General features: G+C 44.4%; 1 protein-coding gene and 1 pseudogene across 4 annotated transcripts in view; both read right to left on the bottom strand.

Annotated features, from left to right (window-relative positions):
• Window positions 1-23,314, bottom strand: part of FUT10 (fucosyltransferase 10) — a 121,015-nt gene that overhangs the window by 79,109 nt on the left and 18,592 nt on the right. For all 4 annotated transcript variants that reach the window (XM_033230677.1, XM_033230662.1, XM_033230671.1 and 1 more), the window contains one exon: window positions 20,054-20,348. In XM_033230677.1, the coding sequence (XP_033086568.1) occupies window positions 20,054-20,348 (295 nt within the window). The remainder of the gene's footprint in view (window positions 1-20,053; window positions 20,349-23,314) is intronic.
• Window positions 1,641-3,263, bottom strand: LOC117094649 (annotated as a pseudogene).

A 23,314-nucleotide genomic window follows, 5' to 3' on the forward strand; every position in this document is an offset into this window, starting at 1 on the left:
AAACAAACCAAGTAAGCATAAAAGCTATTTGATTCCTTTTTCCCCTTCCCATGATCACTTGTGGCCTCCTGTAGAACTGGAGAGAGCTCCTGTGCAGGGCACCAGACCTTGGCTTTCAGTGCAGTGCTGCTGATGATTCCAGGAGGACCACCTGGAATCAGTTATGGCCCCAGAAAGGAGGTTCCAACCCTCCCCAGGGCAAGGCTCACTGATGTACACCTCCACCCCTGCTAAAGCCACTGCAGGGCAGTTCCTCGCTACCTGGGGGCTCCCACATCACCTGACAGGGCCTTGCCGCCTCCTGGGGTCTTCCCTGCCACTGCCACCAGATAACAAGAGGCTGGCTGGGCACACATACAGGTGCACTGGCTCGCTGGCTAGTGCTGCGGATGCTGTCACTGGCTCTAGTTTTCCCAGCGGCTGTCCAAGGAACAAACTAACAGAGTGCTGGGGAAAACTTTGATCAATCAAAAACAGGAAAGAGACAGGGAGGAACTAAAAATATTTTCTTATTCATTCCTCCCTATCCAAGACACGTTTCCTTTCCAGAGACTTCTCACGACTATGCTTCCTGGTGAAACTGCCATCTACATGCTCTTTTCTTTTAATATTTTGCTCATAATTTATTCATATCTTGCTTAATTTTATTTAGTTTTTAATTTTTTTTTTTTTTTTTTTGAGACGGAGTCTCGCTCTGTCACCCAGGCTGGAGGGCAGTGGCGCGATCTCGGCTCACTGCAACCTCCACCTCCCGGGTTCAAGTGATTCTTCTGCCTCAGCCTCCTGAGTAATGGGGACTACAGGCATGCACCACCACACCTGATTAATTTTTGTATCTTTAGTAGAGACAGGGTTTCACCATATTGGCCAGACTGGTCTCGAACTCCTGACCTCATGATCTGCCCACCTCGGCCTCCCAAAGGGCTGGGATTACAGGCGTGAACCATGGCGCCCAGCCAATTTTCTTTTTTTTTTCTTTTGAGATGGAGTCTTACTCTGTCACCCAGGCTAGAGTGCAGTGTTGTGATCTCCGCTCACTGCAACCTCCACCTCCCGGTTCATGTGATTCTCCTGCCTCAGCCTCCAGAGTAGCTGGCATTACAGGCGTGCACCACCACTCCAGGACAATTTTGGTATTTTTAGTAGAGATGGGGTTGCAACATGTTGGCCAGGCTGTTCTCGTACTCCTGACCTCCGGTGATCTACCTGCCTCAGCCTCCCAAAGAGCTGGGATTACAGACCTAAGTCACCATACCTGGCCTAATTCTGTTTTTATATAATTTTTTTCAAATTTTTTTTTAAGTTGAAAAACCGGCCGGGCGCGGTGGCTCAAGCCTGTAATCCCAGCACTTTGGGAGGCCGAGACGGGCGGATCACGAGGTCAGGAGATCGAGACCATCCTGACTAACACGGTGAAACCCCGTCTCTACTAAAAAATACAAAAAACTAGCCGGGCGAGGTGGCGGGCGCCTGTAGTCCCAGCTACTCGGGAGGCTGAGGCAGGAGAATGGCGTAAATCCGGGAGGCGGAGCTTGCAGTGAGCTGAGATCCGGCCACTGCACTCCAGCCTGGGCGACAGAGCGAGACTCCGTCTCAAAAAAAAAAAAAAAAAAAAAAAAACCATTTATTTTACCGTGAAGAAAAAAAGTGATCCAACTCTATAGATCTAGCCTTTGGACCAAAAAGAGTCTCAGGGGCAGTGAGACTCTCGCCACGGTCATTCCCAAATCCAACAGCCACAGGAGGCAGGGAGGAGACAGCACGGCCCCCACCACAGTTTCTGCACACGCAGAGGCCTGCTGGGAGAACAGAACATGAATGGGAAGCTACAGAAGTATTGACGGACAGAAGAACAGGAAAATGGGCAGAAGAGGAAAGGAAAGGAAGAGCAGGTCTCAACTTAGCAAGGTAAATTAAGGTCCACGGTTCCTGAGGGACTGAACGCACCGAGCCGAGAACGTCTCGGAGACTGGGTACCACCAAGGGTGTGTATTCTCATGCATGACCACAGCTCGGAATTTCAGCCCACACACATCCCACCGTGAAACTCTGTGTTATCAAGACCCCTGATGGCCGCCACTGAATCCTCTGCCCACATGCAACTTGGTTGAGGTTTTGCTCTTATTCTTGCTGGCTTCCATGTTGATGTTTACCCCATGAAGCTTGTAATGGTGCATTACAAGCATCTTCCTCTGTAGTTTTGGCGTCTTCCTCTGCAGTTTTATCTTTTATGTGCACAAAGCCTAATTCTTAATGATGCCACATTCCAGCACCTTCCCATACTGCTCAGAGAGTGAGCGAATCTCCTGCTCTGTCGCCTCCCGGGGCAGGTTTCTGACAAACAGCTTCACCATCCTGAAAGCAGCCAGCAGAGAAATCAGCAGGGCCTCCTCCTTGAGGCGCGGATGCTTCTGACAAAACGCTGAAATGGCGGCCAATTTTCTTCAACTTTTATTTTAGAATCAGGAGGTCCATGTGCATGATGCTGAAGATCATTCTGAATGATCTTGTTACCCAGGTACTGAACGTGCTAGTACCCAACAGCTTTTCAACCTTTGCCCCCCTCCCTCCTTCTCCCCTCGAAGAGTCCCCAGTGTCTATTGCTGCCATCTTTATGTCCCTGCCTACCCAATGTTGAGTTCCTACTTCTAAGAGAGAACACGTGGTATCTGCTCCTGCATTAATTCTGATTCACTTAGGATAATGGCCTCCAGCTGCCGCTACATTCATGTTGCTGCAGAGGACATGATTTTGTTATTTTTTCTGACCGTGTAGTATTCCATGGTGTATATGAAAATTTTCTTTATCCAATCCGCCACGGATCCAGGTGATGGGCACCTGGATTGATTCCATGTCTTTGCTCTTGTGAACAGTGCTATGACGAACATGCGAGGGATGCATTACATCCTTTCTCTTCCTTTCCAGCATCACTTCCCTTTCCCCCTCACTCTTGCTTCCCTAGCACTGTACCCATAATGGAGCTCGAACTCCCCTGGCTAAGACAGAGGAAACTGAAGCATCAGTCACATAGCAGAGGCTCAGTTAAAATTTAAAAAAATTTAAAAAAATAAAAACACAAAAGCATACTGCCAGCTTTCAAGACACTTTTACTGGAGGGGGAAAAAAAACCTTATAAATGCCTCTAGATGTTTTTCTTCTAGATTTACTAATTAAAAATGGCTTCATCAGTTAAAAAAGGAGTCTGAAGGCAGGACATGGTGGCTCACACCTGTAATCCCAGCACTGTAGGAGGCTGAGGCAGGCAGATCACGTGGAGTCAGGAGTTCGAGACCAGCCTGGCCAACAGTGTGAAACCCTGTCTCTATTAAAAACACAAAAATTAGCTGGACATTGTGGTGCATGCCTGTAGTCCCAGCTACCTGGGAGGCTGAGGCAAGAGAATCGCTTGAACCAGGGAGGCGGAGGTTGCAGTAAGCCAAGATTGTGCCACTGCACTCCAGACTGGGTGACAGAGCGAGACTCCATCTCAAAAAAAAAAAAAAGAGTGTAAGAAATTTGTATTTACATTTTTAGATATAAAGTTTTGGGCTGTGAATTATATGACTGCCTACCAGTTGCACACTTAAATTTTTTCACGGGTCCTCACATGCAACCGAAATATATAGTTATCAATGATTTGATGTCAAATTTAGACGCTTGTACTCAGGAAGGTAAAATATGTAGATGTCAATTACCTTAAAGATTAAATATTTATATGCCTATGGAAGCAAAATATTTTGTGATCAATAATTTACTGACGTTTTTATACCCGTCAGGAAGGAAATTAATAACTGCATTTATGTTTTTTATGCATCACAGTTGTGTTAAATTGGTAACGTGAGGTTGAACAAAGCGTCTGAAAAGTCAAGGGGTTAAATAAATAAGCACAGTTAATTCTCTCTCTATATATATACACATATAGGTGTGTGTGTGTGTGTATATATATATCTGTATTTATGAAAACAGATACCATTAAGCCATCAGCAAGACATAGTCTGGCCAGATGCAGTGGCTAATGCCTGTAATCCCAGTACTGTGGGAGGCCAAGGTAGGAGGATCGTTTGAGCCCAGAAATTTAAGATCAACCTGGGCAACACAGGGAGATCCTGTCTCTACAAAAACATTTACAAATTAGCCAGGTGTGGTAGCACATGCCTGTAGGCATGCACCACTCAGGAGGCTGAGGCAGGAGGACTGCTTGAGCACAGGAGGTTGAAACTGCAGTGAGCATTGTTTGCACCACTGAACTCCAAACTGGACAACACAGCAAGACCCTGTTCCTCTCCCACACTGTACTAGTCCGTTTTCACACTGCTGATAAAGACAAACTCGAGACTGGGTAGTTTATAAAGAAAAAGAGGTTTGGCCGGGCGCGGTGGCTCAAGCCTGTAATCCCAGCACTTTGGGAGGCCGAGACGGGCGGATCACGAGGTCAGGAGATCGAGACCATCCTGGCTAACACGGTGAAACCCCGTCTCTACTAAAAATACAAAAAAACTAGCCGGGCGAGGTGGCGGGCGCCTGTAGTCCCAGCTACTCCGGAGGCTGAGGCAGGAGAATGGCGTAAACCCGGGAGGCGGAGCTTACAGTGAGCTGAGATCCGGCCACTGCACTCTAGCCCGGGCAACAGAGCAAGACTCCGTCTCAAAAAAAAAAAAAAGAAAGAAAAAGAGATTTAATAGACGTACAGTTCCACATGATTGGGGAGGCCTCACAATCATGGTGGAAGGCAAAAGGCATATCTTACATGGTGGCAGGCAAGAGAATGAGAGCCAAGTGAAAGGGGTGAATGAGAGCCATGCAAAAGGGGAAGCAGACAAGAGAGAATGAGAGCCCTTATAAAATCATCAGATCTCGTGAGATTTATTCACTACCATGAGAACAGTCAGGGGAAAACCGCTCCCATGATTCAATTATCTCCCACTGGGTCTTTTCCACAACATGTGGGAATTATGGGAGCTACAATTCAAGATGAGATTTGGGTGGAGACATAGCCAAACCATATCACCCACAAAAAAGACATAGTATCTATCTTCAAATCACATCTCAAAGCTACCACTTCCTTCTCCTCTGCATCTCACCCCTAATCCAGGACACCATCATTTCCACTTATTGAATAGAAACTGTGTTTTGCAGCTGGGCACAGTGGCCCACGCCTGTAATCCCAGCACTTTAGGAGGCCAAGGCGGGTGGATCACTTCAGGTCAGGAATTCAAGACCAGCATGGCCAACATGGTGAAGCCCCATCTCTACTAAAAATACAAAAAATTAGCTGGGCATGGTGATGTGTGCCTGTAATCCCAGCTACTCGAGAGACTGAGGCAGGAGAATCACTTGAGAATCACTCCCGGGAGGCGGAGGTTGCAGTGAGCCGAGATCACACCACTGCACTCCAGCCTGAACAACAGACTGAGACTTAGCCTCAAAAAAAAAAAAAAAAAGAAAGAAAGAAACTGTGCGTTGTTTCCATGTTCCTACTCTAATCAGTTCTCTGTGGAGAAGTCAGAGGGATCTTTTAAAAGCATAAATCAGAATCAAACAAAATAAAAATCAGATCATATCACCCCTGCTTAAAACCTCCTGATATTTTTCCCAAGGCACTTAGAATATATCCAAACTTCGGCCAGGCGCGGTGGCTTATGCCTGTAATCCCAGCACTTTGGGAGGCCGAGGTGGGTGGATCACAAGGTCAGGAATTCAAGACCAGCCCGGCCAAGATGGTGAAACCCCATCTCTACTAAAAATACAAAAAATTAGCCGGGCGTGGTGGCAGGCACCTGTAATCCCGGCTACTCGGGAGGCTGAGGCAGGAGAATTGCTTGAACTCGGTAGGCAGAGGTTGCAGTGAGCCAAGATCTCGCCACTGTATTCCAGCCTGGGCTACAGAGTGAGATTTCGTCTCACAAAAAAAAAAAAAAAAAAGTATTTCCAAACTTCCCACTATCTGATGAAACCCTGATGGCCTGACTCCTGACTCCCATTCAAATCTCATCTTATGCTGCCTTCTTTCTCTTCCTTCCACCTTCAAACTGCTTTCTCTTCAAGTCTCTGCCTCAAATGTTAGGTCCTCAGAGAGGCCTCCCTGATCACTCTGTGTAAAGTCAAAATGCGACAGAACCTGATGGCTCATACCTGTAATCCCAGCACTTTGGGAGGCTGAGGCAGGAGGATCACTTGAGCTCAGGAGTTCAAAACCAGCTTGGGTAACATATTGAGATCATGTCTCTGTGAAAAATTAAAAATTAGCCAAGCCTGGTGGCATGTGCCTGTAGTCCTAGCTATTCAGGAGGCTGGGGCAGGAGTATTTATTGAGCCTGGGAGTTCCAGGCAGCAGTGAGCTATGATCATGCCACAGCACTCCAGTCTGGGCAACTGAGCAAGACCCTCTCTCAAAAAACTAATTAATTAATTGATTAAAGTCAAACTGCTCATCTCTATCTGGTGGCATGCTGTATACATATCTCAGAAGCTCCATGAGGGCAGAGCCTGTTTTGTTTGCCACTATAACTCCCTGCACCTAACCCATAATACGTTTCTAGATACCAGTTGTATAAATGAATAAACAACAGACTCTGACAGTAGCAAGGGATACATCCTGAGACACCCTCAAATTATCCTAAATTCAAATATTATAGCATATGATTTCTTCAAAAAAAATGGAGTCACGTGAACCATTTCACACAGATGCAAACCATCAAGTTAGTCCAATGTTCTACAATTTAATCTATTTAAATTGCTATCTGCTGCCTAATAAACTGCTGTTTTAAAACACTTGACTTTTGTCTTCATTTCCATTATCAGTACATGTAGTTGCCTTCCTTTCTTCTGAGGGGTCATTTTCTCCACCAGGAAGCAAAATTTTTAATATTTCAAGGAAGTTCCAACATATGCAAAAAGTATATAACACAAAGCTGGTTGAGAGACAGACACTGGTTCTCAACAGTGGGCAAGTGACTCTCTGGCACCCACATTCCTTAAAGGCCAGGGGACTCGAATCTGTGCCCTAGAACAACCTAGATAAGACAGATCAAACTACAACTGTAAAATCTGTAAAATAAAATATAAATAAATAAATGGTTCTGGCCGGGCACAGTGGCTCACACCTATAATTCCAGTACTTTGGTAGGCCAAGGTGGGCAGATCACATGAGGTCAGGAGTTCATAACCAGCATGGCAAACACGGTGAAACCCCATCACTACTAAAAATGCAAAAATTAACCAGGCGTGGTGGTGCACGCCTATAATCTCAGCTACTCTGGAGGCTAAGGCAGGAGAATCACTTGAACCAGGGAAGTAGAGGTTGCAGTGAGCCAAGATCACCCTGCTGCACTCCAGCTTGGACAACACAGCAAGACTCCATCTCAAAAAAAAAAAAAAAAAAAAAAAAAAAGCAAGTTTAAATTGTTTTAACATTTTCTCCTGCTTTTTTTTTTTTTTTTTTTGAGACAAGGTCTGGCTCTATTGACCAGGCTGGAGTGCAGTGGTACAATCTTGGCTCACTGCAACCTCTGCCTCTGAGGCTCAAGCAATCCTCCCACCTCAGCCTCTGGAATAGCCAGGACTATAGGCATGTACCACCACATCCAGCTAATTTTTGTATTTTTTGTAGTGATGGGGTTTCCATATGTTGCCCAGGCTGGCCTCAAACTCATGAGCTCAACCAATCTGCCCTCCCCAGCCTCCCAAAGTGCTGGGATTACAGGCACGAGCCACTGCACCCAGCCTTGTTTTAATTTTTGAAAGCAAAGAAAAACAAAACAATTAAAGCTACATGGTTTTATTCTGCATGCCTATGAGAGATAGAGTTGTCTGCTCTGCAGAATGGAGCTGCCAGCACATCTCAGAGGATTTCTGTGGGTCAGAGAATATGGCTAGACCTGGATGGGGGCCATCAATTCTATCGGCCTCAATTGCTGTAGCTGCAGTAGTGAAATCTGTGCCCTGCCTCCCAATGCCAGCCAGAAGGGAAGCCAGACAGGTTTGGGCACCTGTCACTTCTTTTTTTCTTCTTTTTTGAGACGGAGTATTGCTCTGTCACCCAGGCTGGAGTGCAGTGGCATGATCTTGGCTCACTACAACCTCTGCCTCCCAGATTCAAGTGATTTGCCTGACTCAGCCACCTGAGTAGCTGGGATTACAGGCGTGCGCCACCATGCCCAGCTAATTTTTGTTTTGTTTTGTTTTTTTGTTTTTTGTTTTTATTAGTAGAAATGGGTTTCACCATTTTGACCAGGCTTATCTCGAACTCCTGACCTTGTGATCTGCCTGCCTCAGCCTCCCAAAGTGCTGGAATTACAGGCGTTAGCCACCACGCCCAGCCTCATGTGTCACTTTTTTTTTTTTTTTTTGAGATGGAGTCTCGCTCTGTTGCTCAGGCTGGAAGGCAATGGCTCAATCTCAGCCCACTGCAAGCTCCACCTCCCGGGTTCACACCATTCTCCTGCCTCAGCCTCCTGAATAGCTAGGACTACAGGCACCCGCCACCACGCCCGGCTAATTATTTTTTTTTTTGTATTTTTAGTTAGAGACGAGGTTTCACCATGTTAGCCAGGATGGTCTCGATCTCCTGACCTTGTGATCCACCCTCCTCAGTCTCCCAAAGTGCTGGGATTACAGGTGTGAGAGACTGCACCCGGCCTCATCTGTCACTTCTTAACCAAAAAAAAAGGGGGGGCTACCGGATTTTTAGCCACTTTTTTTTTTTTTTTTTTTTGAGATGAGGTTCTATGTTGCTCAGGCTGGTCTTGAATTCTTGGGCTCAGCAATCTGCTCACCTTGGCCTCTTAAAGTGCTGGGATTACAGGCATGAGTCACCATTCCTGGCAAGACATTAATATTTCCTATAGCTACAATATTCATTTCCTTTCATGAAAAGATGACATATTAACAACATGTGATTTTGAATCTTTCCAGCTAAAAATGTAAGTTAATAAGGTTTTGCTAGATTTAGTTTGGTGTAAGGACACGGGCTTTGGTGAGCCCCATGATGTTCAGCAACATGGCAAGACTCCATTTCTACTAAAATACAAACATTAGCCAGGTGTGGTGGTGTCTGCCTGTAGTCCCAGCTACACAGGAGGCTGAGGTGGGGCGATCAGCTGAGCCTGAGAGGCAGAAGGTGCAATGAGCCAAGATCGCACCACTGCACTGCAGCTTAGGTGACTGAGCCAGACCCTACAAGTGAAAAAGGAAAGAAAGAAAGAATTAACGTCTTTTACATAATTAAAATTTCCCAAAAGTTATTTTGTGGAACAAAGAAGCCTAGGAATTGCATAATTTATTAATAATTTTTTACCACCTTTCTGTGTAACTATCTCCTGAGACAAAACGTCTGTTAGTTAAATTCTAACTTATATCAAATGAATACCTGCGCAGAGTTTTAAAGTGAAATCATTTTTTCAGACCTATAACATAAGACAGCAGTGTCCCGCCTCATCCCCACCCCCGATTCTCACATGCCAGAGCTCATCGCTCCGACACTTTCAGGTGTTTCATCTATATTCATACTTCAAAAATATCTAAATAACATGCTTAATATGCTATGTTTTGATTTCTCAGCTTTGTTTTATTTATTTTTTTTGAGACAGAGTCTGGCTCTGTCACCCAGGCTGGAGTGCAGTGGCATGATCTTGGCTCGCTGCAACCTCTGCCTCCCGGGTTCAAGCAATTCTTGCGCCTCAGCTTCCTGAGCAGCTGGGACTACAGATGCCCGCCACCACGCCTGGCTAAATGTTTTGTATTTTTAGTAGAGATGGAGTTTTGCCATCTTGGCCAGGCTGGTCTCGAACTCCTGACCTCAAGTGATCCACCCTCCTCAGCCTCCCAAAATGCTGGGATTACAGGCATGAGCCACTACATCAGGCCTAGGATCAGGCTGGTTTCATGCATGAAATCATTTATTCAACAATGTCTACTGGCCAGGCATGGGGACTCATGCCTGTAATCCCAATGCTTTGGGAGGTTGAGGCAGGAGGAGTACTTCAGGCCAGGAGTTTGAGACCAGCCTTGGCAACACATTGAGACCTCGTTTTTACAAGCTTTTTTTTTTTTTTTTTTTAAAGAAAAACAACGTCTACTGAGGCCAGCCATATGCCAGGCACTGTTCTAAGCAGTCGGGCTACAGCAATGAACAAAGCAAAGTCCCTGTTCTTCCTACGGCTGATAAACCAGTCACCAAATGAGTAAGAGAACTTCAGGGAGCGATAAGGGTTATGAAGAAAGAAAACACAGCAAGGGTTTATGTCCTCAGAGTGGTTAGGGAGGGGAGCACTATGTCAGAGAGAAGGAGAGGAATGAGACCTCCCTGAGAAAATGTCGTCTGGGCACAGATCTGACCAGTGTAAAGGAGTAAGCCAGAAATGCATCCCAGGTGGAGCAACGGCAAGTGAAAGGCTCTGGGGCTGGAAAATGCTTCCACGTCTGAGGGCTGTGAGCAGAGCAGCATGGGGAGGAGGAACAAGGAGGATGGTAAGGGAGAAGTTTGGGTAGAACGGGCGGGCTTGCAGGCTACCATAAGGACTAGGGACTTGAATGAGGTGGGGGTCACTCGAGAAGCCTGAGAGAGCTCCCGGGCTGGATTACTTTATGTCAAATACTATAAAAATAATTATTTGGGCAGGGCACAGTGGCTCACACCTGTAATCCCAGCACTTTGGGAGGCCAAAGGCGGGTGGATCACCTGAGGTCAGGAGTTTGAGACCAGCCTGCTCAACATGGGGAAACCATGTCTCTACTAAAAATACAAAAACTAGCCAGGAGTGGTGGCATGTGCCTGTAATCCCAGCTACTCAGGAGGTTGAGGCAGGAGAATCGCTTGAACCCAGGAGGCAGAGGTTGTAGTGAGCTGAGATCGCGCCACTGTACTCCAGCCTGGATGACAGAGTGAGACTCCATCCCCAAAAAAATTATTATTATATTTATTTAAATAAAAATGGAATGTCTATTTTAAACAAAGTATCTAATTGGAGCAGATACACATAAAATCTGTTGTTCAATTATGACCTTCATCTTTTTTTTTTTTTTTTTTTGAGATAGGTTCTCACTCTGTTGCCCAGGCTAGGGTGCAGTAGTGCAATTCCAACTCACTGCAACTTCCACCTCCCAGGCTTAAGCAATCCTCCCACTGCAGCCTCCAGAGTAGCTGGAACTATAGGCATGAGCCACCATGCCCGGCTAATTTTTGTATTTTCTGTATAGCCTGGGTTTTGCCATATTGTCCAGGCTGGTCTCAAACTCCTGAGCTCAAGCAATATGCCTGCCTTGGCCTCCCAAAGTGCTGGGACTATAGGTGTGAGCCATTGTGCCTAGCCATGCATGACCTTCATTTGTGTGTCCAACTTTGTTACTGCCAAACACTCTAATTAAGCCCATTTCTTTGCCACTTCCCAAAAAAGTCTTAAATCTGGCACACTATAAATGACAATTACCTACTATCTGCATTCAATGCACAGTTTCCAAAATAAAGCTAACTTCTGGAGAAAAAAAACGAGTAAGAATCAACATGAAATGGATGAGATGAGCTGAAATCTCCACGCCAGAGAATGGGTCATAGATATGTCACTCATGAAGTCTGAGGAGATACCCAGTACAAGATGACCAGGGGTGGCGGTATAAGGAAATCTATCAAAGTTACTATCCCATCCACGGTGACATAATCATGTTGGACTGTACTTGTTCCTTTTTTGTGCTTCTCCAACACAGAAGGGGCCTGGCAAATGGTGACCCTCCAAAGAGACATTCTAGAACTGAACGTTGAGATGGAACTAAAAGGACAGATATCAAGATTCCAAAGTAACCATGAGGAGATCGAGACCAGAGAGCTCTGCAGAAAGAGGCTGGCTGTGGTCTGCAAAATGCCAGCTGCTGGGAAGCTGTCCCATATGACTACCCAGAGCAGCGATGCAGCTTCCTAGGAAAAGAAACTATAAAAGCAACAAGTCCAGCAAGGAAATTTCAAACGCCAGGAAACCACCCCAGACAAAAAAAGTTCACTTGCATCACCTGCCAGACCCACCCAAAGACACCAGCTCCAACCACCTGCTAGGTTCAGAGGACATAAAGCCACCCAGCCAATTAAGAAATGTCCTGTCTCCTTCATTCTCCTCCCTGTCCTCACTGCAACTCTGACAGGCTCCAGAAAGCAGATGGAGAGGGAGGGAGAAGAGGAACCAGGAAAGGGTATAGAGCAGAGCAAAGGGTACACAGCAGCCTTCCAGCAGGGAAGGGGTCTGAGCTGGGGAATGCAAAAAGATACAACTGGTGGCCAGGTGCGGTAGCTCACACCTGTAATCCCAGCACTTTGGGAGGCCAAGGTGGGTGGATGACTTGAAGTCAGGAATTAGAGACCAGCCAGGCCGGCATGGTGAAACCTGTCTCTATTAAAAATACAAAAATTAGCCAGGTGTGGTGGTGCACGCCTGTAGTCCCAGCTACTGGGGAGGCTGAGGCACGAGAATCACTCAAACTCAGGAGGTAGCAGTTGCAATGAGCCGGTATCACGCCGCTGCACTTCAGCCTGGGTGACAAGGCAAGATCCTGTCTCAAAAAAAAAAAAAAAAAAAGAAAGAAAGAATACTTGGAGAGTGTCCCTTTGGTGCCTGGCACAGAGTAGGTACCAATTAATGACAGTGATCATTATTACTGCTCCTTTGTAAGGGACAAAGGAAGCTAATGAGGCTTTCTCATTCCTTGGATGGTCCATTGCTCAAGTGTTTACTATAGTTCTAAGCTCAGTAAGCAACCTCATGATTCTAATGCCATTCTCTGTCTAACCTGATCATCAGGACTAGGTACCCTGAACAATAAACATCAGTACTCCTTTTCCCATGAAAAGACACCAACAAATTGGTTTTTTATTATAAGCATGAATCTCCTATGTAGGTCAATGCCATTCAGTTCATTAAACTTTTACTGATTCTTGGTGAACTGAAAAAACTGACTAGACATTGAAGAATGAGGACTGCAGCAGAGGTCTGACTCTCGAGAGGCTCTGTCTGAACAGTCAGGCTCCCTCCCGGGCATGCCTCTCTTTTTAATTATATATGATCACATGAAGGCACTGAGAAATCCCGAAGCATGCTCTGAAACAAAGGAAGCATCGACCAGGTCTGCTCTCAGTTGTTCTAAATGCATTTCATTACAAGTCTCTGGGAATTCATCATCCATAGATGGTGTATGTAGAGATACTTCACCACTCGGGAGACCTTTTCAACCAGAACACCCACTCTCTACCACATCGAGTCACAGAGGACTACAATAGTGATTCCAGCTCCAAAGTGCATGACAGCCTGTGACACAGCCTCTCCATACTTTTCCTCTTGTATCCACAATGTCTTTCTAAAAACTTTCCTCAGCCAGGCACAGTGGCTCATGCCTGTAATCCCAACATTTTGGGAGGCCAAGGTGGGTAGATCACCTGAGGTCAGGAGTTCAAGACCAGCCTGGCCAACATGGAGAAGCCCCAACTCTACTAAAAATACAAAATAATCAGTTGGGTGTGGTAGCGGGCACCAGTAATCCCAGCTACTTGGGAAGCTGAGGCAGGAGAATCACTTGAACCTGGGAGGCAGAGGTTGCAGTGAGCCCAGATCATGCCACTGCACTCCAGCCTGGGTGACAGAGCGAGATTCCATCTCAAACGAAAAAAAAAAAAAAAGCTTTTTATTCTTTTCCTCCTCACTTCTATAAACTAGTCTAAAAAAAAATCCTTCACGGGTGGCTAGAGATTTGTTAATGTAGCTAAATCCTTGCATTTCTCAAAGACTCAAACCAGACAACAGTATTCGCATATTTCACTGCTTCAAGTCTTTAACTAATACCTCCAGAAACATGTTTATATTCAGAAAATGATTCATCTCTAGGAAGAAGGAAAAACAAGGAGGTTACAAAGGTAACAAACAAAATTTAAAATGTAAAATGTTTGCAAAAGCTTCCAGGCCACATAATCCTGTGAGTTTCCTTTACCCTTAATTAGGTCAGCTTTTGATACTTCCACCATTTTTTCAGCATTTTCTTTTTCAATCCTGCTGCCCCAGAATCCCATTCTCAGTTTTAATTGACCTACTTAATTAGGATTTGGAACACTCAGACAGAAAAGTATGTTGTCTTCATTCTGTTTTGCTCAACAGACCTTATAAATAAATTGAATTTCTAATTCTGTTTGTTAAAAACCAGGCACCTTAGGCAATTCCAAGACCCAAATATTCAGGTTTAATTATAGTCATGAGTGTCCATTCAAATATGGTCTAGGCCAGGCGTAGCGGCTCACACCTGTAATCCCAATACTTTGGGAGGGCGAGGCAGAGAGACTGCTTGAGCCCAGGAGGTCAAGACCAGCCTGGACAACATTGTAAGACCCCCATCTCAGCAAAAAAAAAAAAAAAATTAAAATTAGCCAGGTATGACAGCAAGCATCTGTAGTCCCAGCTACTTGGGAAGCTGAGGCAGGACAAAAGGGAATAGCCTTTTGTCCTTCAAAAGGTTATTCTAACTCCAGTGATTCCTCAACACCATCCTATGATGTAATGGAAAGTCTTAAGCCAATATTTGAGCCCAAGAGTTGGAGGATGGAGTGAGCTATGATCATGCCACTGCACTCCAGCCTGGGCAAGAGTGAGATTCTGTCTCCAAAACAAACAAAAAACAATATGGTCTAGGTGAAGGAGCACACAGTCAGGAGTCAGTACGCCTTGGTTCTCCACTGGGGTACTGCAGTGGTACTAACCACTGCAATCTTGGCACATCCCTAATAGTCCTGAGCCTCAGTCTCTCACCTTTACAAAAAAGAAGGTAGACTCTCGGGTTTAGAATGGGTCTCTCTATTTATAAAGACTCTAACTCTTGGCAGGGCATGGTGGCTCACACATGTAATCCCGGCACTTTGGGAGGCCGAGGCAGGTGGATCACTTGAGGTCAGGAGTTCACGACCAGTCTGGCCAACATGGTGAAACCCTGTCTCTTCTAAAAACACAAAAATTAGCCAGGCATGGTATCACACTCCTATAATCCCAGCTACTCAGGAGGCTTAGGCAGGAGAATCGCCTGAATCTGGGAGGCGGAGGTTTCAGTGAGCTGAGATCATGTCACTGTACTCCAGCCTGGGTGACAGAGTGAGACTCCATCTTAAAAAAAAGTAAGTCTCTAAGAATATTTTCTGAGCACCTACTGTGTACAAAGCTGTACGCTACATACAGTGGGTGGGAGGAGGAACAAAGATGAATTGATGTTGCTCTATTGTGAACTCTACACTGCACTAGGGAAGAGACGGTCACATAGTACAAGACCAAACACCATAGCTACCTTATTTATCTTCTGTATTCCTCATGATTGGCACTGTGCCTGATATATAGTAGATACTCAATTAAATGACATAAAGGAGATATAAAATGCTCTGTGGGCATTGAGAGAAGAAAGGATTCATCTGACGGAGAGGAATCAGGAATGGTTTGTAGGTGTTATATCCGAGTTGATTTTTTTTTTTTTTTTTGAGACAGAGTCTTCCTCTGTCACCCAGGCTGGAGTGCAGTGACGTGATCTCGGCTCACTGAAACTTTCTCCTCCCAGGTTTAAGCGATTCCTGTGCCTCAGCCTATCGAGTAGCTGGGATTACAGGCACATACCACCACACCTGGCTAATTTTTGTATTTTTAGTAGAAGTGGGGTTTCACCATGTTAACCAGGCTGGTCTTGAACTCCTGACCTCAGGTGATTCGCCCGCCCCAGCCTCCCAAAGTGCTGGGATTACAGGTGTGAGCCACTGCAAATGGCCTGAGTTGACTTTTTTTTTTTTTTTGAGGCGGAGTCTCGCTCTGTCGCCCGGACTGGAGTGCAGTGGCCAGATCTCAGCTCACTGCAAGCTCCGCCTCCCGGGTTTACGCCATTCTCCTGCCTCAGCCTCCCGAGTAGCTGGGACTACAGGCGCCCGCCACCTCGCCCGGCTAGTTCTTTTTTTTTGTATTTTTAGTAGAGACGGGGTTTCACCATGTTAGCCAGGATGATCTCGATCTCCTGACCTTGTGATCCGCCCGTCTCGGCCTCCCAAAGTGCTGGGATTACAGGCTTGAGCCACCGCGCCCGGCCCTGAGTTGACTTTTAAAAGGTGGTTTTAACTCCAGTGACTGACTCCTCAACACCATCCTATGATGTGATGGAAAAATCTTAAGCCAACCTTGAAGGTTCTCCAAGCTCTGGTCCCAATATGTCCTTCAATCTTTATTTTTCTCTTACCCAGAACTAAGCTACAGCCAACCACTCTGCTTGCTGTACCTCAGATATTATTCATAATTGTTTTCCTCCATGCCTCCATTCATGCTGTTCTTCATATTGAAATATCCTCCAATCTCAATGTTATCCAATCCCAATATCCTTCAAGGCCCACTTCAAATTTCTTACTTTATAAAGAAGGGCTTACGAAGCCTTTTTTTTTTTTTTTTTTTGAGACAAGGTCTCACTCTGCCGCACAGGCTGGAGTGCAGTGGCACAATCTTGGCTCACTGCAACCTCTGCCTACCAGGTTCAAGTGATTCTCCTGCCTCAGCCTCCCAAGTAGCTGGGATTACAGGCACGTACCACCACACCCAGCTAATTTTTGTATTTTCAGTAGAGACGGGGTTTCACCATGTCGGACAGGCTGGTCTTAAACTCCTGACTTCAGGTGATCCACCTGCCTCCGCCTCACAAAGTGCTGGGATTACAGGCGTGCGCCACAGTGCCCGGCCTATGAAGCCTTTCTTGATCCCTCCAATAGTAGGTGCTCTCTCCTGTCTTTGAAACCCCACAAAGACTTGTTGGCTTTTCTCTCATGGTACTTATACCATTTGTCCCTGTATTACAGTTGGGTCATATCTTTTTCTCAAGATAATGATCTTTGACATCAGAAACTATATTATTCATCTATATTGCCAAAGAAATAGAAGGTATTCAGTAGATTATTCTGACAGGACAAATACAAATACAATCTAGGACATAGAACTGAATGAACGATGGTGCTGTTAGGAATATTTGTGGCTTATGCCTAAAATGGGGAATATTCCAGTTTGACTTTTGAACACAAGGTGTTTAGTTGGTAGAATCAGAGGGGTTAAGCTTGGAAGGTAGGTTGGAGTCAGATTACACAGAGCCTTGAGTGCCAAGGTAATAAACAGCATAGATTCAGTTCTCCATGAGAGTCACTGATAGTTTTAGGCACTGGAGAGTAACACAGGATCTGAGGTATGGAAGGTCCAACCAGAAGTCTCCTTAGAACTTGGTTGGAGATAAGTCCATCCTAGACAGAAAAACCAACTCTTAAGTGTGCTGACAAAATTAAGTGCATGACTCTGCAGATCTGTGAGTCCCGGAAGAGTCACCAAGTTAAATACTGTTTTGCAGGCTTCCTGGAAACCAGGCATTTACATTCCCACTTCAGTAAAAGGATACAGACTCACACCAAAGCAGTTATTACTAAATTTCCAAACTGGTGAAAAAGAGAAGATTCTATATGCTTCCAGAAAAGGGAGAGAGAAGCAAAGAAGTACATTATACACAAAAAATGTGTGTGTGTGTGTGTGTGTACACATATATGTACATACATACAGATTGAGTATCCCTTAACAGAAATGCTTGGGACCAGGAGTTTTCCAGATTTTGGATTTTTTAAAATTTGGAACACTTGAATTATACCATTGAGAATCCCAAATATGAAATTCTGAAATCCAAAATATTCCAGTAAGCACTTTCTTTGAACATCATGTTGGTGCTCAAAAAGTTTTGGATTTGGGGGCATTTCAGATTTCAAAATTTTCAGATTTAGGATGTTCAATCTGTATATATATATACATAAATTACAGTGTGTGTATGTATCTAAGTGTATGTATTTATATACATGTGTACATGTATGTGTGTGTATATATGTATATATGTGCATGTGTATATGTGTGTATATGCATATATGCATTATGTAGACGTATATGTGTGTACATATGTATATGCCCGTGTGTGTATGCATAAATGTGTACATGTGTATATATGTGTGTGTACATGTGTATGCATGTGCACATATGTATATGTATATGTGTATATGTGTGTATATGTGTATATGTGTGTATATGAACATATATGTATGTATACTGTATTAGTCCATTCTCTTACTGCTATAAAGAAATACCCGAGACTGGATAATTTATAAAGGAAAGAGGTTTAATTTACTCACAGTTCTGCATTGCTTGGGAGACCTCAGGAAATTTACAATCATGGTAGAAGGCAAAGGAGAAACAGGCACTTTCTTCACAGGGTGGCAGGATGGAGTGAGTGCCAGCAGGGGAAATGCCAGATGCTTATAAAACCATCAGATCTCATAAGGCTCACTCACTGTCATGAAAACAGCATGGGGGAACTGCCCCATGATCCAGTTACCCCCACCTGGTCCTGCCCTTGACACGTGGGGATTATGGGGATTACAATTCAAGATGAGATTTTGGGTAGGGACACAGCCAAACCATATCAGTATATATGTGTGTATATATGCACGTATATATGTATATGTGTGTGTACATATGTGTGTGTATGTATGTGTATATATATGTATATGTGTATGCATGTGTTTATGTATGTATATGTGTGTACAACTTGTTGTTTTCCCTGGAGTAGCATCAGATATTCTTAAATGAATTTCTACTACAGATGGCCGGGTGCAGTGGCTCATGCCTATAATCCCAGCACTTTGGGAGGCAGAGGCAGGTGGATCACAAGGTCAGGAGTTTGAGTCTAGCCTAGCCAATATGGTGAAACTCTGTCTCTACTAAAAACATAGAAATTAGCCAGGTGTGGTGGTGGGCACCTGTAGGCCCAGCTACTTAGGAGGCTGAGGCAGGAGAATCGCTTAAACCCGGGAGGTGGAGGTTGCAGTGAGCCAAGACCGTGCCAGTGTACTCCAGCTTGGGCGACAGAGTGAGACTCCATCTCAAAAAAAAAAAAAAATTCTACTACAGATTTCTAACAATAACATAAAGCAGAGTAGTGTTATATGTAACTTCCTATCTGTAACTTAGTTTTGAGGTTTATCAAATTTTCATGCTCACAGCTCTAGTTCATTTTCATCATTGCATAGTATTGCACTGAATTTATATATTATACTTCATGTAATCGTTTTTCTGTTATTGGACATTTCAATTACTTTAAAAGCTTTACTTATGATGAACAATGCTATAATGAACAATCCATGTATATATGTGAGATTTCATGCGGTTATAAATTTAATAGTGGAATTATTAAGTATGAATTCACATGTACTAGACATTGCCAAACCAGTATCTAAAGTGGTTGTACCACAGTCAACATTTAAAACACTTCAACATTTAAAAAACTTTCTTAAAAGTTTTCAACATTTAAAAAACTGTTTTAAAAGTTTTCAACATTTAAAAAACTGTTTTAAAAGTTTTCAACATTTAAAAAACTGTTTTAAAAGTTTTCAACATTTAAAAACTTTTTTAAAAGTTTTCAACATTTAAAAAACTTTAACACACATGTATATATAATTCCTATTTGTCTAAATAACATATATTGTTACACAAACACACACACATATATCATGATTCCCTCGAGTATCAGGGAGGGAAATGGGATCGGTCAGGGAGGGGCCATATAGATTTTCAATTATACATGTAATATTTTATGCCTTAAGCTATGTGATAGGTACATAAATGCTCATTATATTATCTATTTTTGTGTGTGTATGTAATGGAAATCTTTCTAGACGCTTCTGTTAAAATTTGGGAAATTAAACTCAACTTTTAACTTTGCTTCATCTTAACGCACAACTAGAAGATCATAATCCCTTATGCAACCCTTCAGAGATAAACGTGTTAGAGAATTTAGAAGCCACCACGCCCGGCCAGGCTTGTTTCTTTTTTGTATCTGCTAAATGCTCAGGTCTTCCACAGAGCAAATGCAAAGGAAATCAGGGGTGTCAAAGTGTTTTCAAGGGGAGCTCCACCATCACTTTTCAGTGGTAAGCTGTAACTCAGCTTTGGAGTAAGACCACAGCAAACAAAGGGAGAAAGGCGAAAGCCCTGCTTACCATAGAAGAGGAATGCTTTGGTCATGTGATGACGCAGGTAGGTCCGGTTGATGGTGAAGAAACAAGCATCTGCTCCACATTGGCCTAACCTCCCAGTTTCCCCCGTCAGCGGGGACCACCAGAGCATAACGGGGTAGTTGTCCAATTCCCATTTTCTTTTCCTGTGGAAAGTTAATCCTTCTTTCTTAAGAAATGAATTAAGGTGTGTAGGTGCTTCCTCCATTTTTGTATGTCCATCTTGCAAACTAGAACTTTTAAACTCCTTCCTCTCAAACTTCCCCAGCTCAACCATGACCTAAAAGAGAAGACAATTATTACCAGAGTCAAACTGTTTGGTTCCCTTTTGCACATCTCTCATTTATCTTGATGATTTAGCCCCTGACTCATTTTCAATTGCTACTGTAACAAATTACCACGAACAGTAATTTAAAACAACACAAATTAAAGCTAGGTGCTCTGGCTTACACTTGTAATCTCAGCACATCGGAGGAGGGCAAGGTGGGAGGATCACTTGAGGCCAGGAGATTGAGACCAGCCTGGCCAACATGGTGAAACCCCGACTCGACTAAAAACTACAAAAAAAAAAAACTAGCTGGGTGAGGTGGGGGGTGCCTGTAGTCCCAGCTACTCGGGAGGCTGAGGCAAGAGAATGGCGTAAACCTGGGAGGTGGAGCTTGCAGTGAGCTGAGATCCGACGACTGCACTCCAGCCTGGGCGACACAGCGAGACTCGGTCTCAAAAAAAAAAAAGTACAAAAATCAGTCAGGCGTGGTGGCAGTGCACGCCTGTAATCCCAGCTACCCAGGAGGCTGAGTCAGGAGAATCAAATCACTTGAACTCGAGAGGCAGAGGTTGCAGTGAGCCAAAATCACACCACTGCACTCAAGCCTCAGCAACAGAGCAAAGCTCCATGTCAAAAAAAAGAAAAAAAAAAAAAAATCGGCCGGGCATGGTGATGCATGCCTGTAGTCCCAGATACTCAGGAGGCTGAGGCAGGAGGACTGCTTGAGCCCAGAGGTTAGAGGTTGTAGTGAACTATGATTGCACCATTGCACTCCAGCCTGGGCAACAGAGCAAGACCTTGTCTCAAAAACCAATCAATCAATCAATCACAAATTTGTTACTGCACAGTTCTGAAGTCAGAAGTCTGCAATGGGTCTCACTGGGCTGAGACCCAGGGATCAGCAGGGCTGCATTCCTCCCTGAAGACTCTAGGAGAGAAGTCTCTTTCTTGCTTTTCTTTTAGAGCCAGCACCATTCTTGACTCATGGCCTCCTTCCTCCTCTTCAAAGCCAGCAACACTGCATCTCTCTGACTCTTCTAATGTCACCTCTTCTCTCTGACCATGTCAGGAAAGGCTCTCCATCTTTAAGAACTCATGTGATTACATGGGGCCCACATGAATAATTTGGAATAATCCCCCCACCTCAAAGTGGGTCACATTGATCCCATCTGCAAAGTCCCTTTTGCCACCTAAAGTAACATATTCACAGGTTTCAGGGATCAGGGAGTGGACACAGCCTCCAAATATCAACCAACAAGAATGGCCAACGATTCTACTAAACACTTAACAACAAATACATTTCCCCTTCATTTCAAAAGTCTATAGGATATCCAGAAATAGTTTTGCCTCTTTTTTTTTTTTTTTTTTTTTTTTTTTGAGACGGAATCTCAAAAAAAAACCTGGGCTGGAGTGCAGCGGCACGATCTCAGCTCGTTGCAACCTCTGCCTCCCAGGTTCAAGCTGTTCTCCTGCCTCAGCCTCCCAAGTAGCTGGGATTACAGGTGCCAGCCACCACACCCGGGTAACTTTTTGTATTTTTAGTAGAGACGGGTTTTCATTATGTTGGCCAGGCTGGCCTCAACCTCCTGACCTCGTGATCTGCCTGCCTCAGCCTCCCAAAGTGCTAGGATTACAGGCTTGAGCCACCGTTCCCGGACAGTTTTGCCTCTTAATGAAACCTATGACAGGATAATTACCTGACTACTACTAAAGAATGTACTCTAGGGAAAATGAGTTATAAATTACCAACCGGTTTCTTTTTTATTACAATTAAAGTATTCATAACATGGGTTTTATGTTTCTAGTAATACTCACTAGAGCATTGAGATGGTGAAATAATACCTAATGTCAAAATTCCCTAGAGTCTATTCCACTCACTCCCACTTACAACCACATTTTAAAATTTATTCCAGGATAGTCTAAGTCTGGGTCACTGGACAGCCTGGACATCAGTAACAGTCATCTGGAGGGCAAGGTGAGTGTAGCAGAAACTCCAGAAGTGCTGCCTTTTCATCAGATTTTAAGATTTGGTATTGTGCTGAGCACAGTGGCTTGCACCTATAGCCCCTGTTACTCAGAAGGCTGAGACCAGAGGATCACTTGAGTCCAGGAGTTCAAGGCTGCAGTGCGGTATGATTGCACCACTGTACTGCAGCCTGAGCAACAAAGGGAGGCTCCATCCTGAAAAAAAAACAAGATTTGATATTAATATGATAATTGATATGGCACTAATTATAGAAATATACTGGAGAAAGCGTTGATCTGCTCCATATGTAACTGAAAGTTTAGCAGTCAGACCATGAAACAAATAAAGCAGTTAAAGTAAGGCACATTTACATTTCTCTGTGTTAACTGCTCCACCAGTCAGCCACGGAGGCCACTCCCTGTGCAGTCCTCGGGTCCTGCTTTTAGCAGCCAAGAGTGGTACCTCTTTTATGTGCTCGCTGCTCCTGGCGTTAGATAAAGGCCACTGATCATTGATGCATTGCATGGAGTCTGAAACTCCCTGGGGAGGGCCCGTGACTTTCATTAGATTCTCAAAGGTATCCAAGGCCAAAAAAAAAAAAACACTGAGTGAAAGCCAAGTAGCACTCCAGAAGGAGTAAGAAATTATATTAGCTTTAAAAAGTCATGGATCACCTGAGATGCCAAAGTCAACACTAGAACAGCAGAGCCATCACCGAAAACTAAAGTCTGCCTGTTGCCAATAGCTCTCTCAGCATTTTTATGATGGAACAATGTGGCTCTCCCCAGTAGTTTGATCCACGAGAGATGATTTGTAGCCACAAACTATCTTTTCATCTGACCTTCTTCCCCTGAAAATGTACAACCAGTCACTTAAAAGAAAGGCTTTTAGAAAGCCATAGGCTTTCTTTTTTTTTTTCTTTTTTTTTGAGACGGAGTCTCGCTCTGTCGCTCGGGCTGGAGTGCAGTGGCCGGATCTCAGCTCACTGCAAGCTCCGCCTCCCGGGTTTACG

The sequence above is a fragment of the Trachypithecus francoisi genome, unplaced genomic scaffold, assembly GCF_009764315.1.
Source record: "Trachypithecus francoisi isolate TF-2019V2 unplaced genomic scaffold, Tfra_2.0 Contig01440, whole genome shotgun sequence".
Classification (NCBI taxonomy): domain Eukaryota; kingdom Metazoa; phylum Chordata; class Mammalia; order Primates; family Cercopithecidae; genus Trachypithecus; species Trachypithecus francoisi.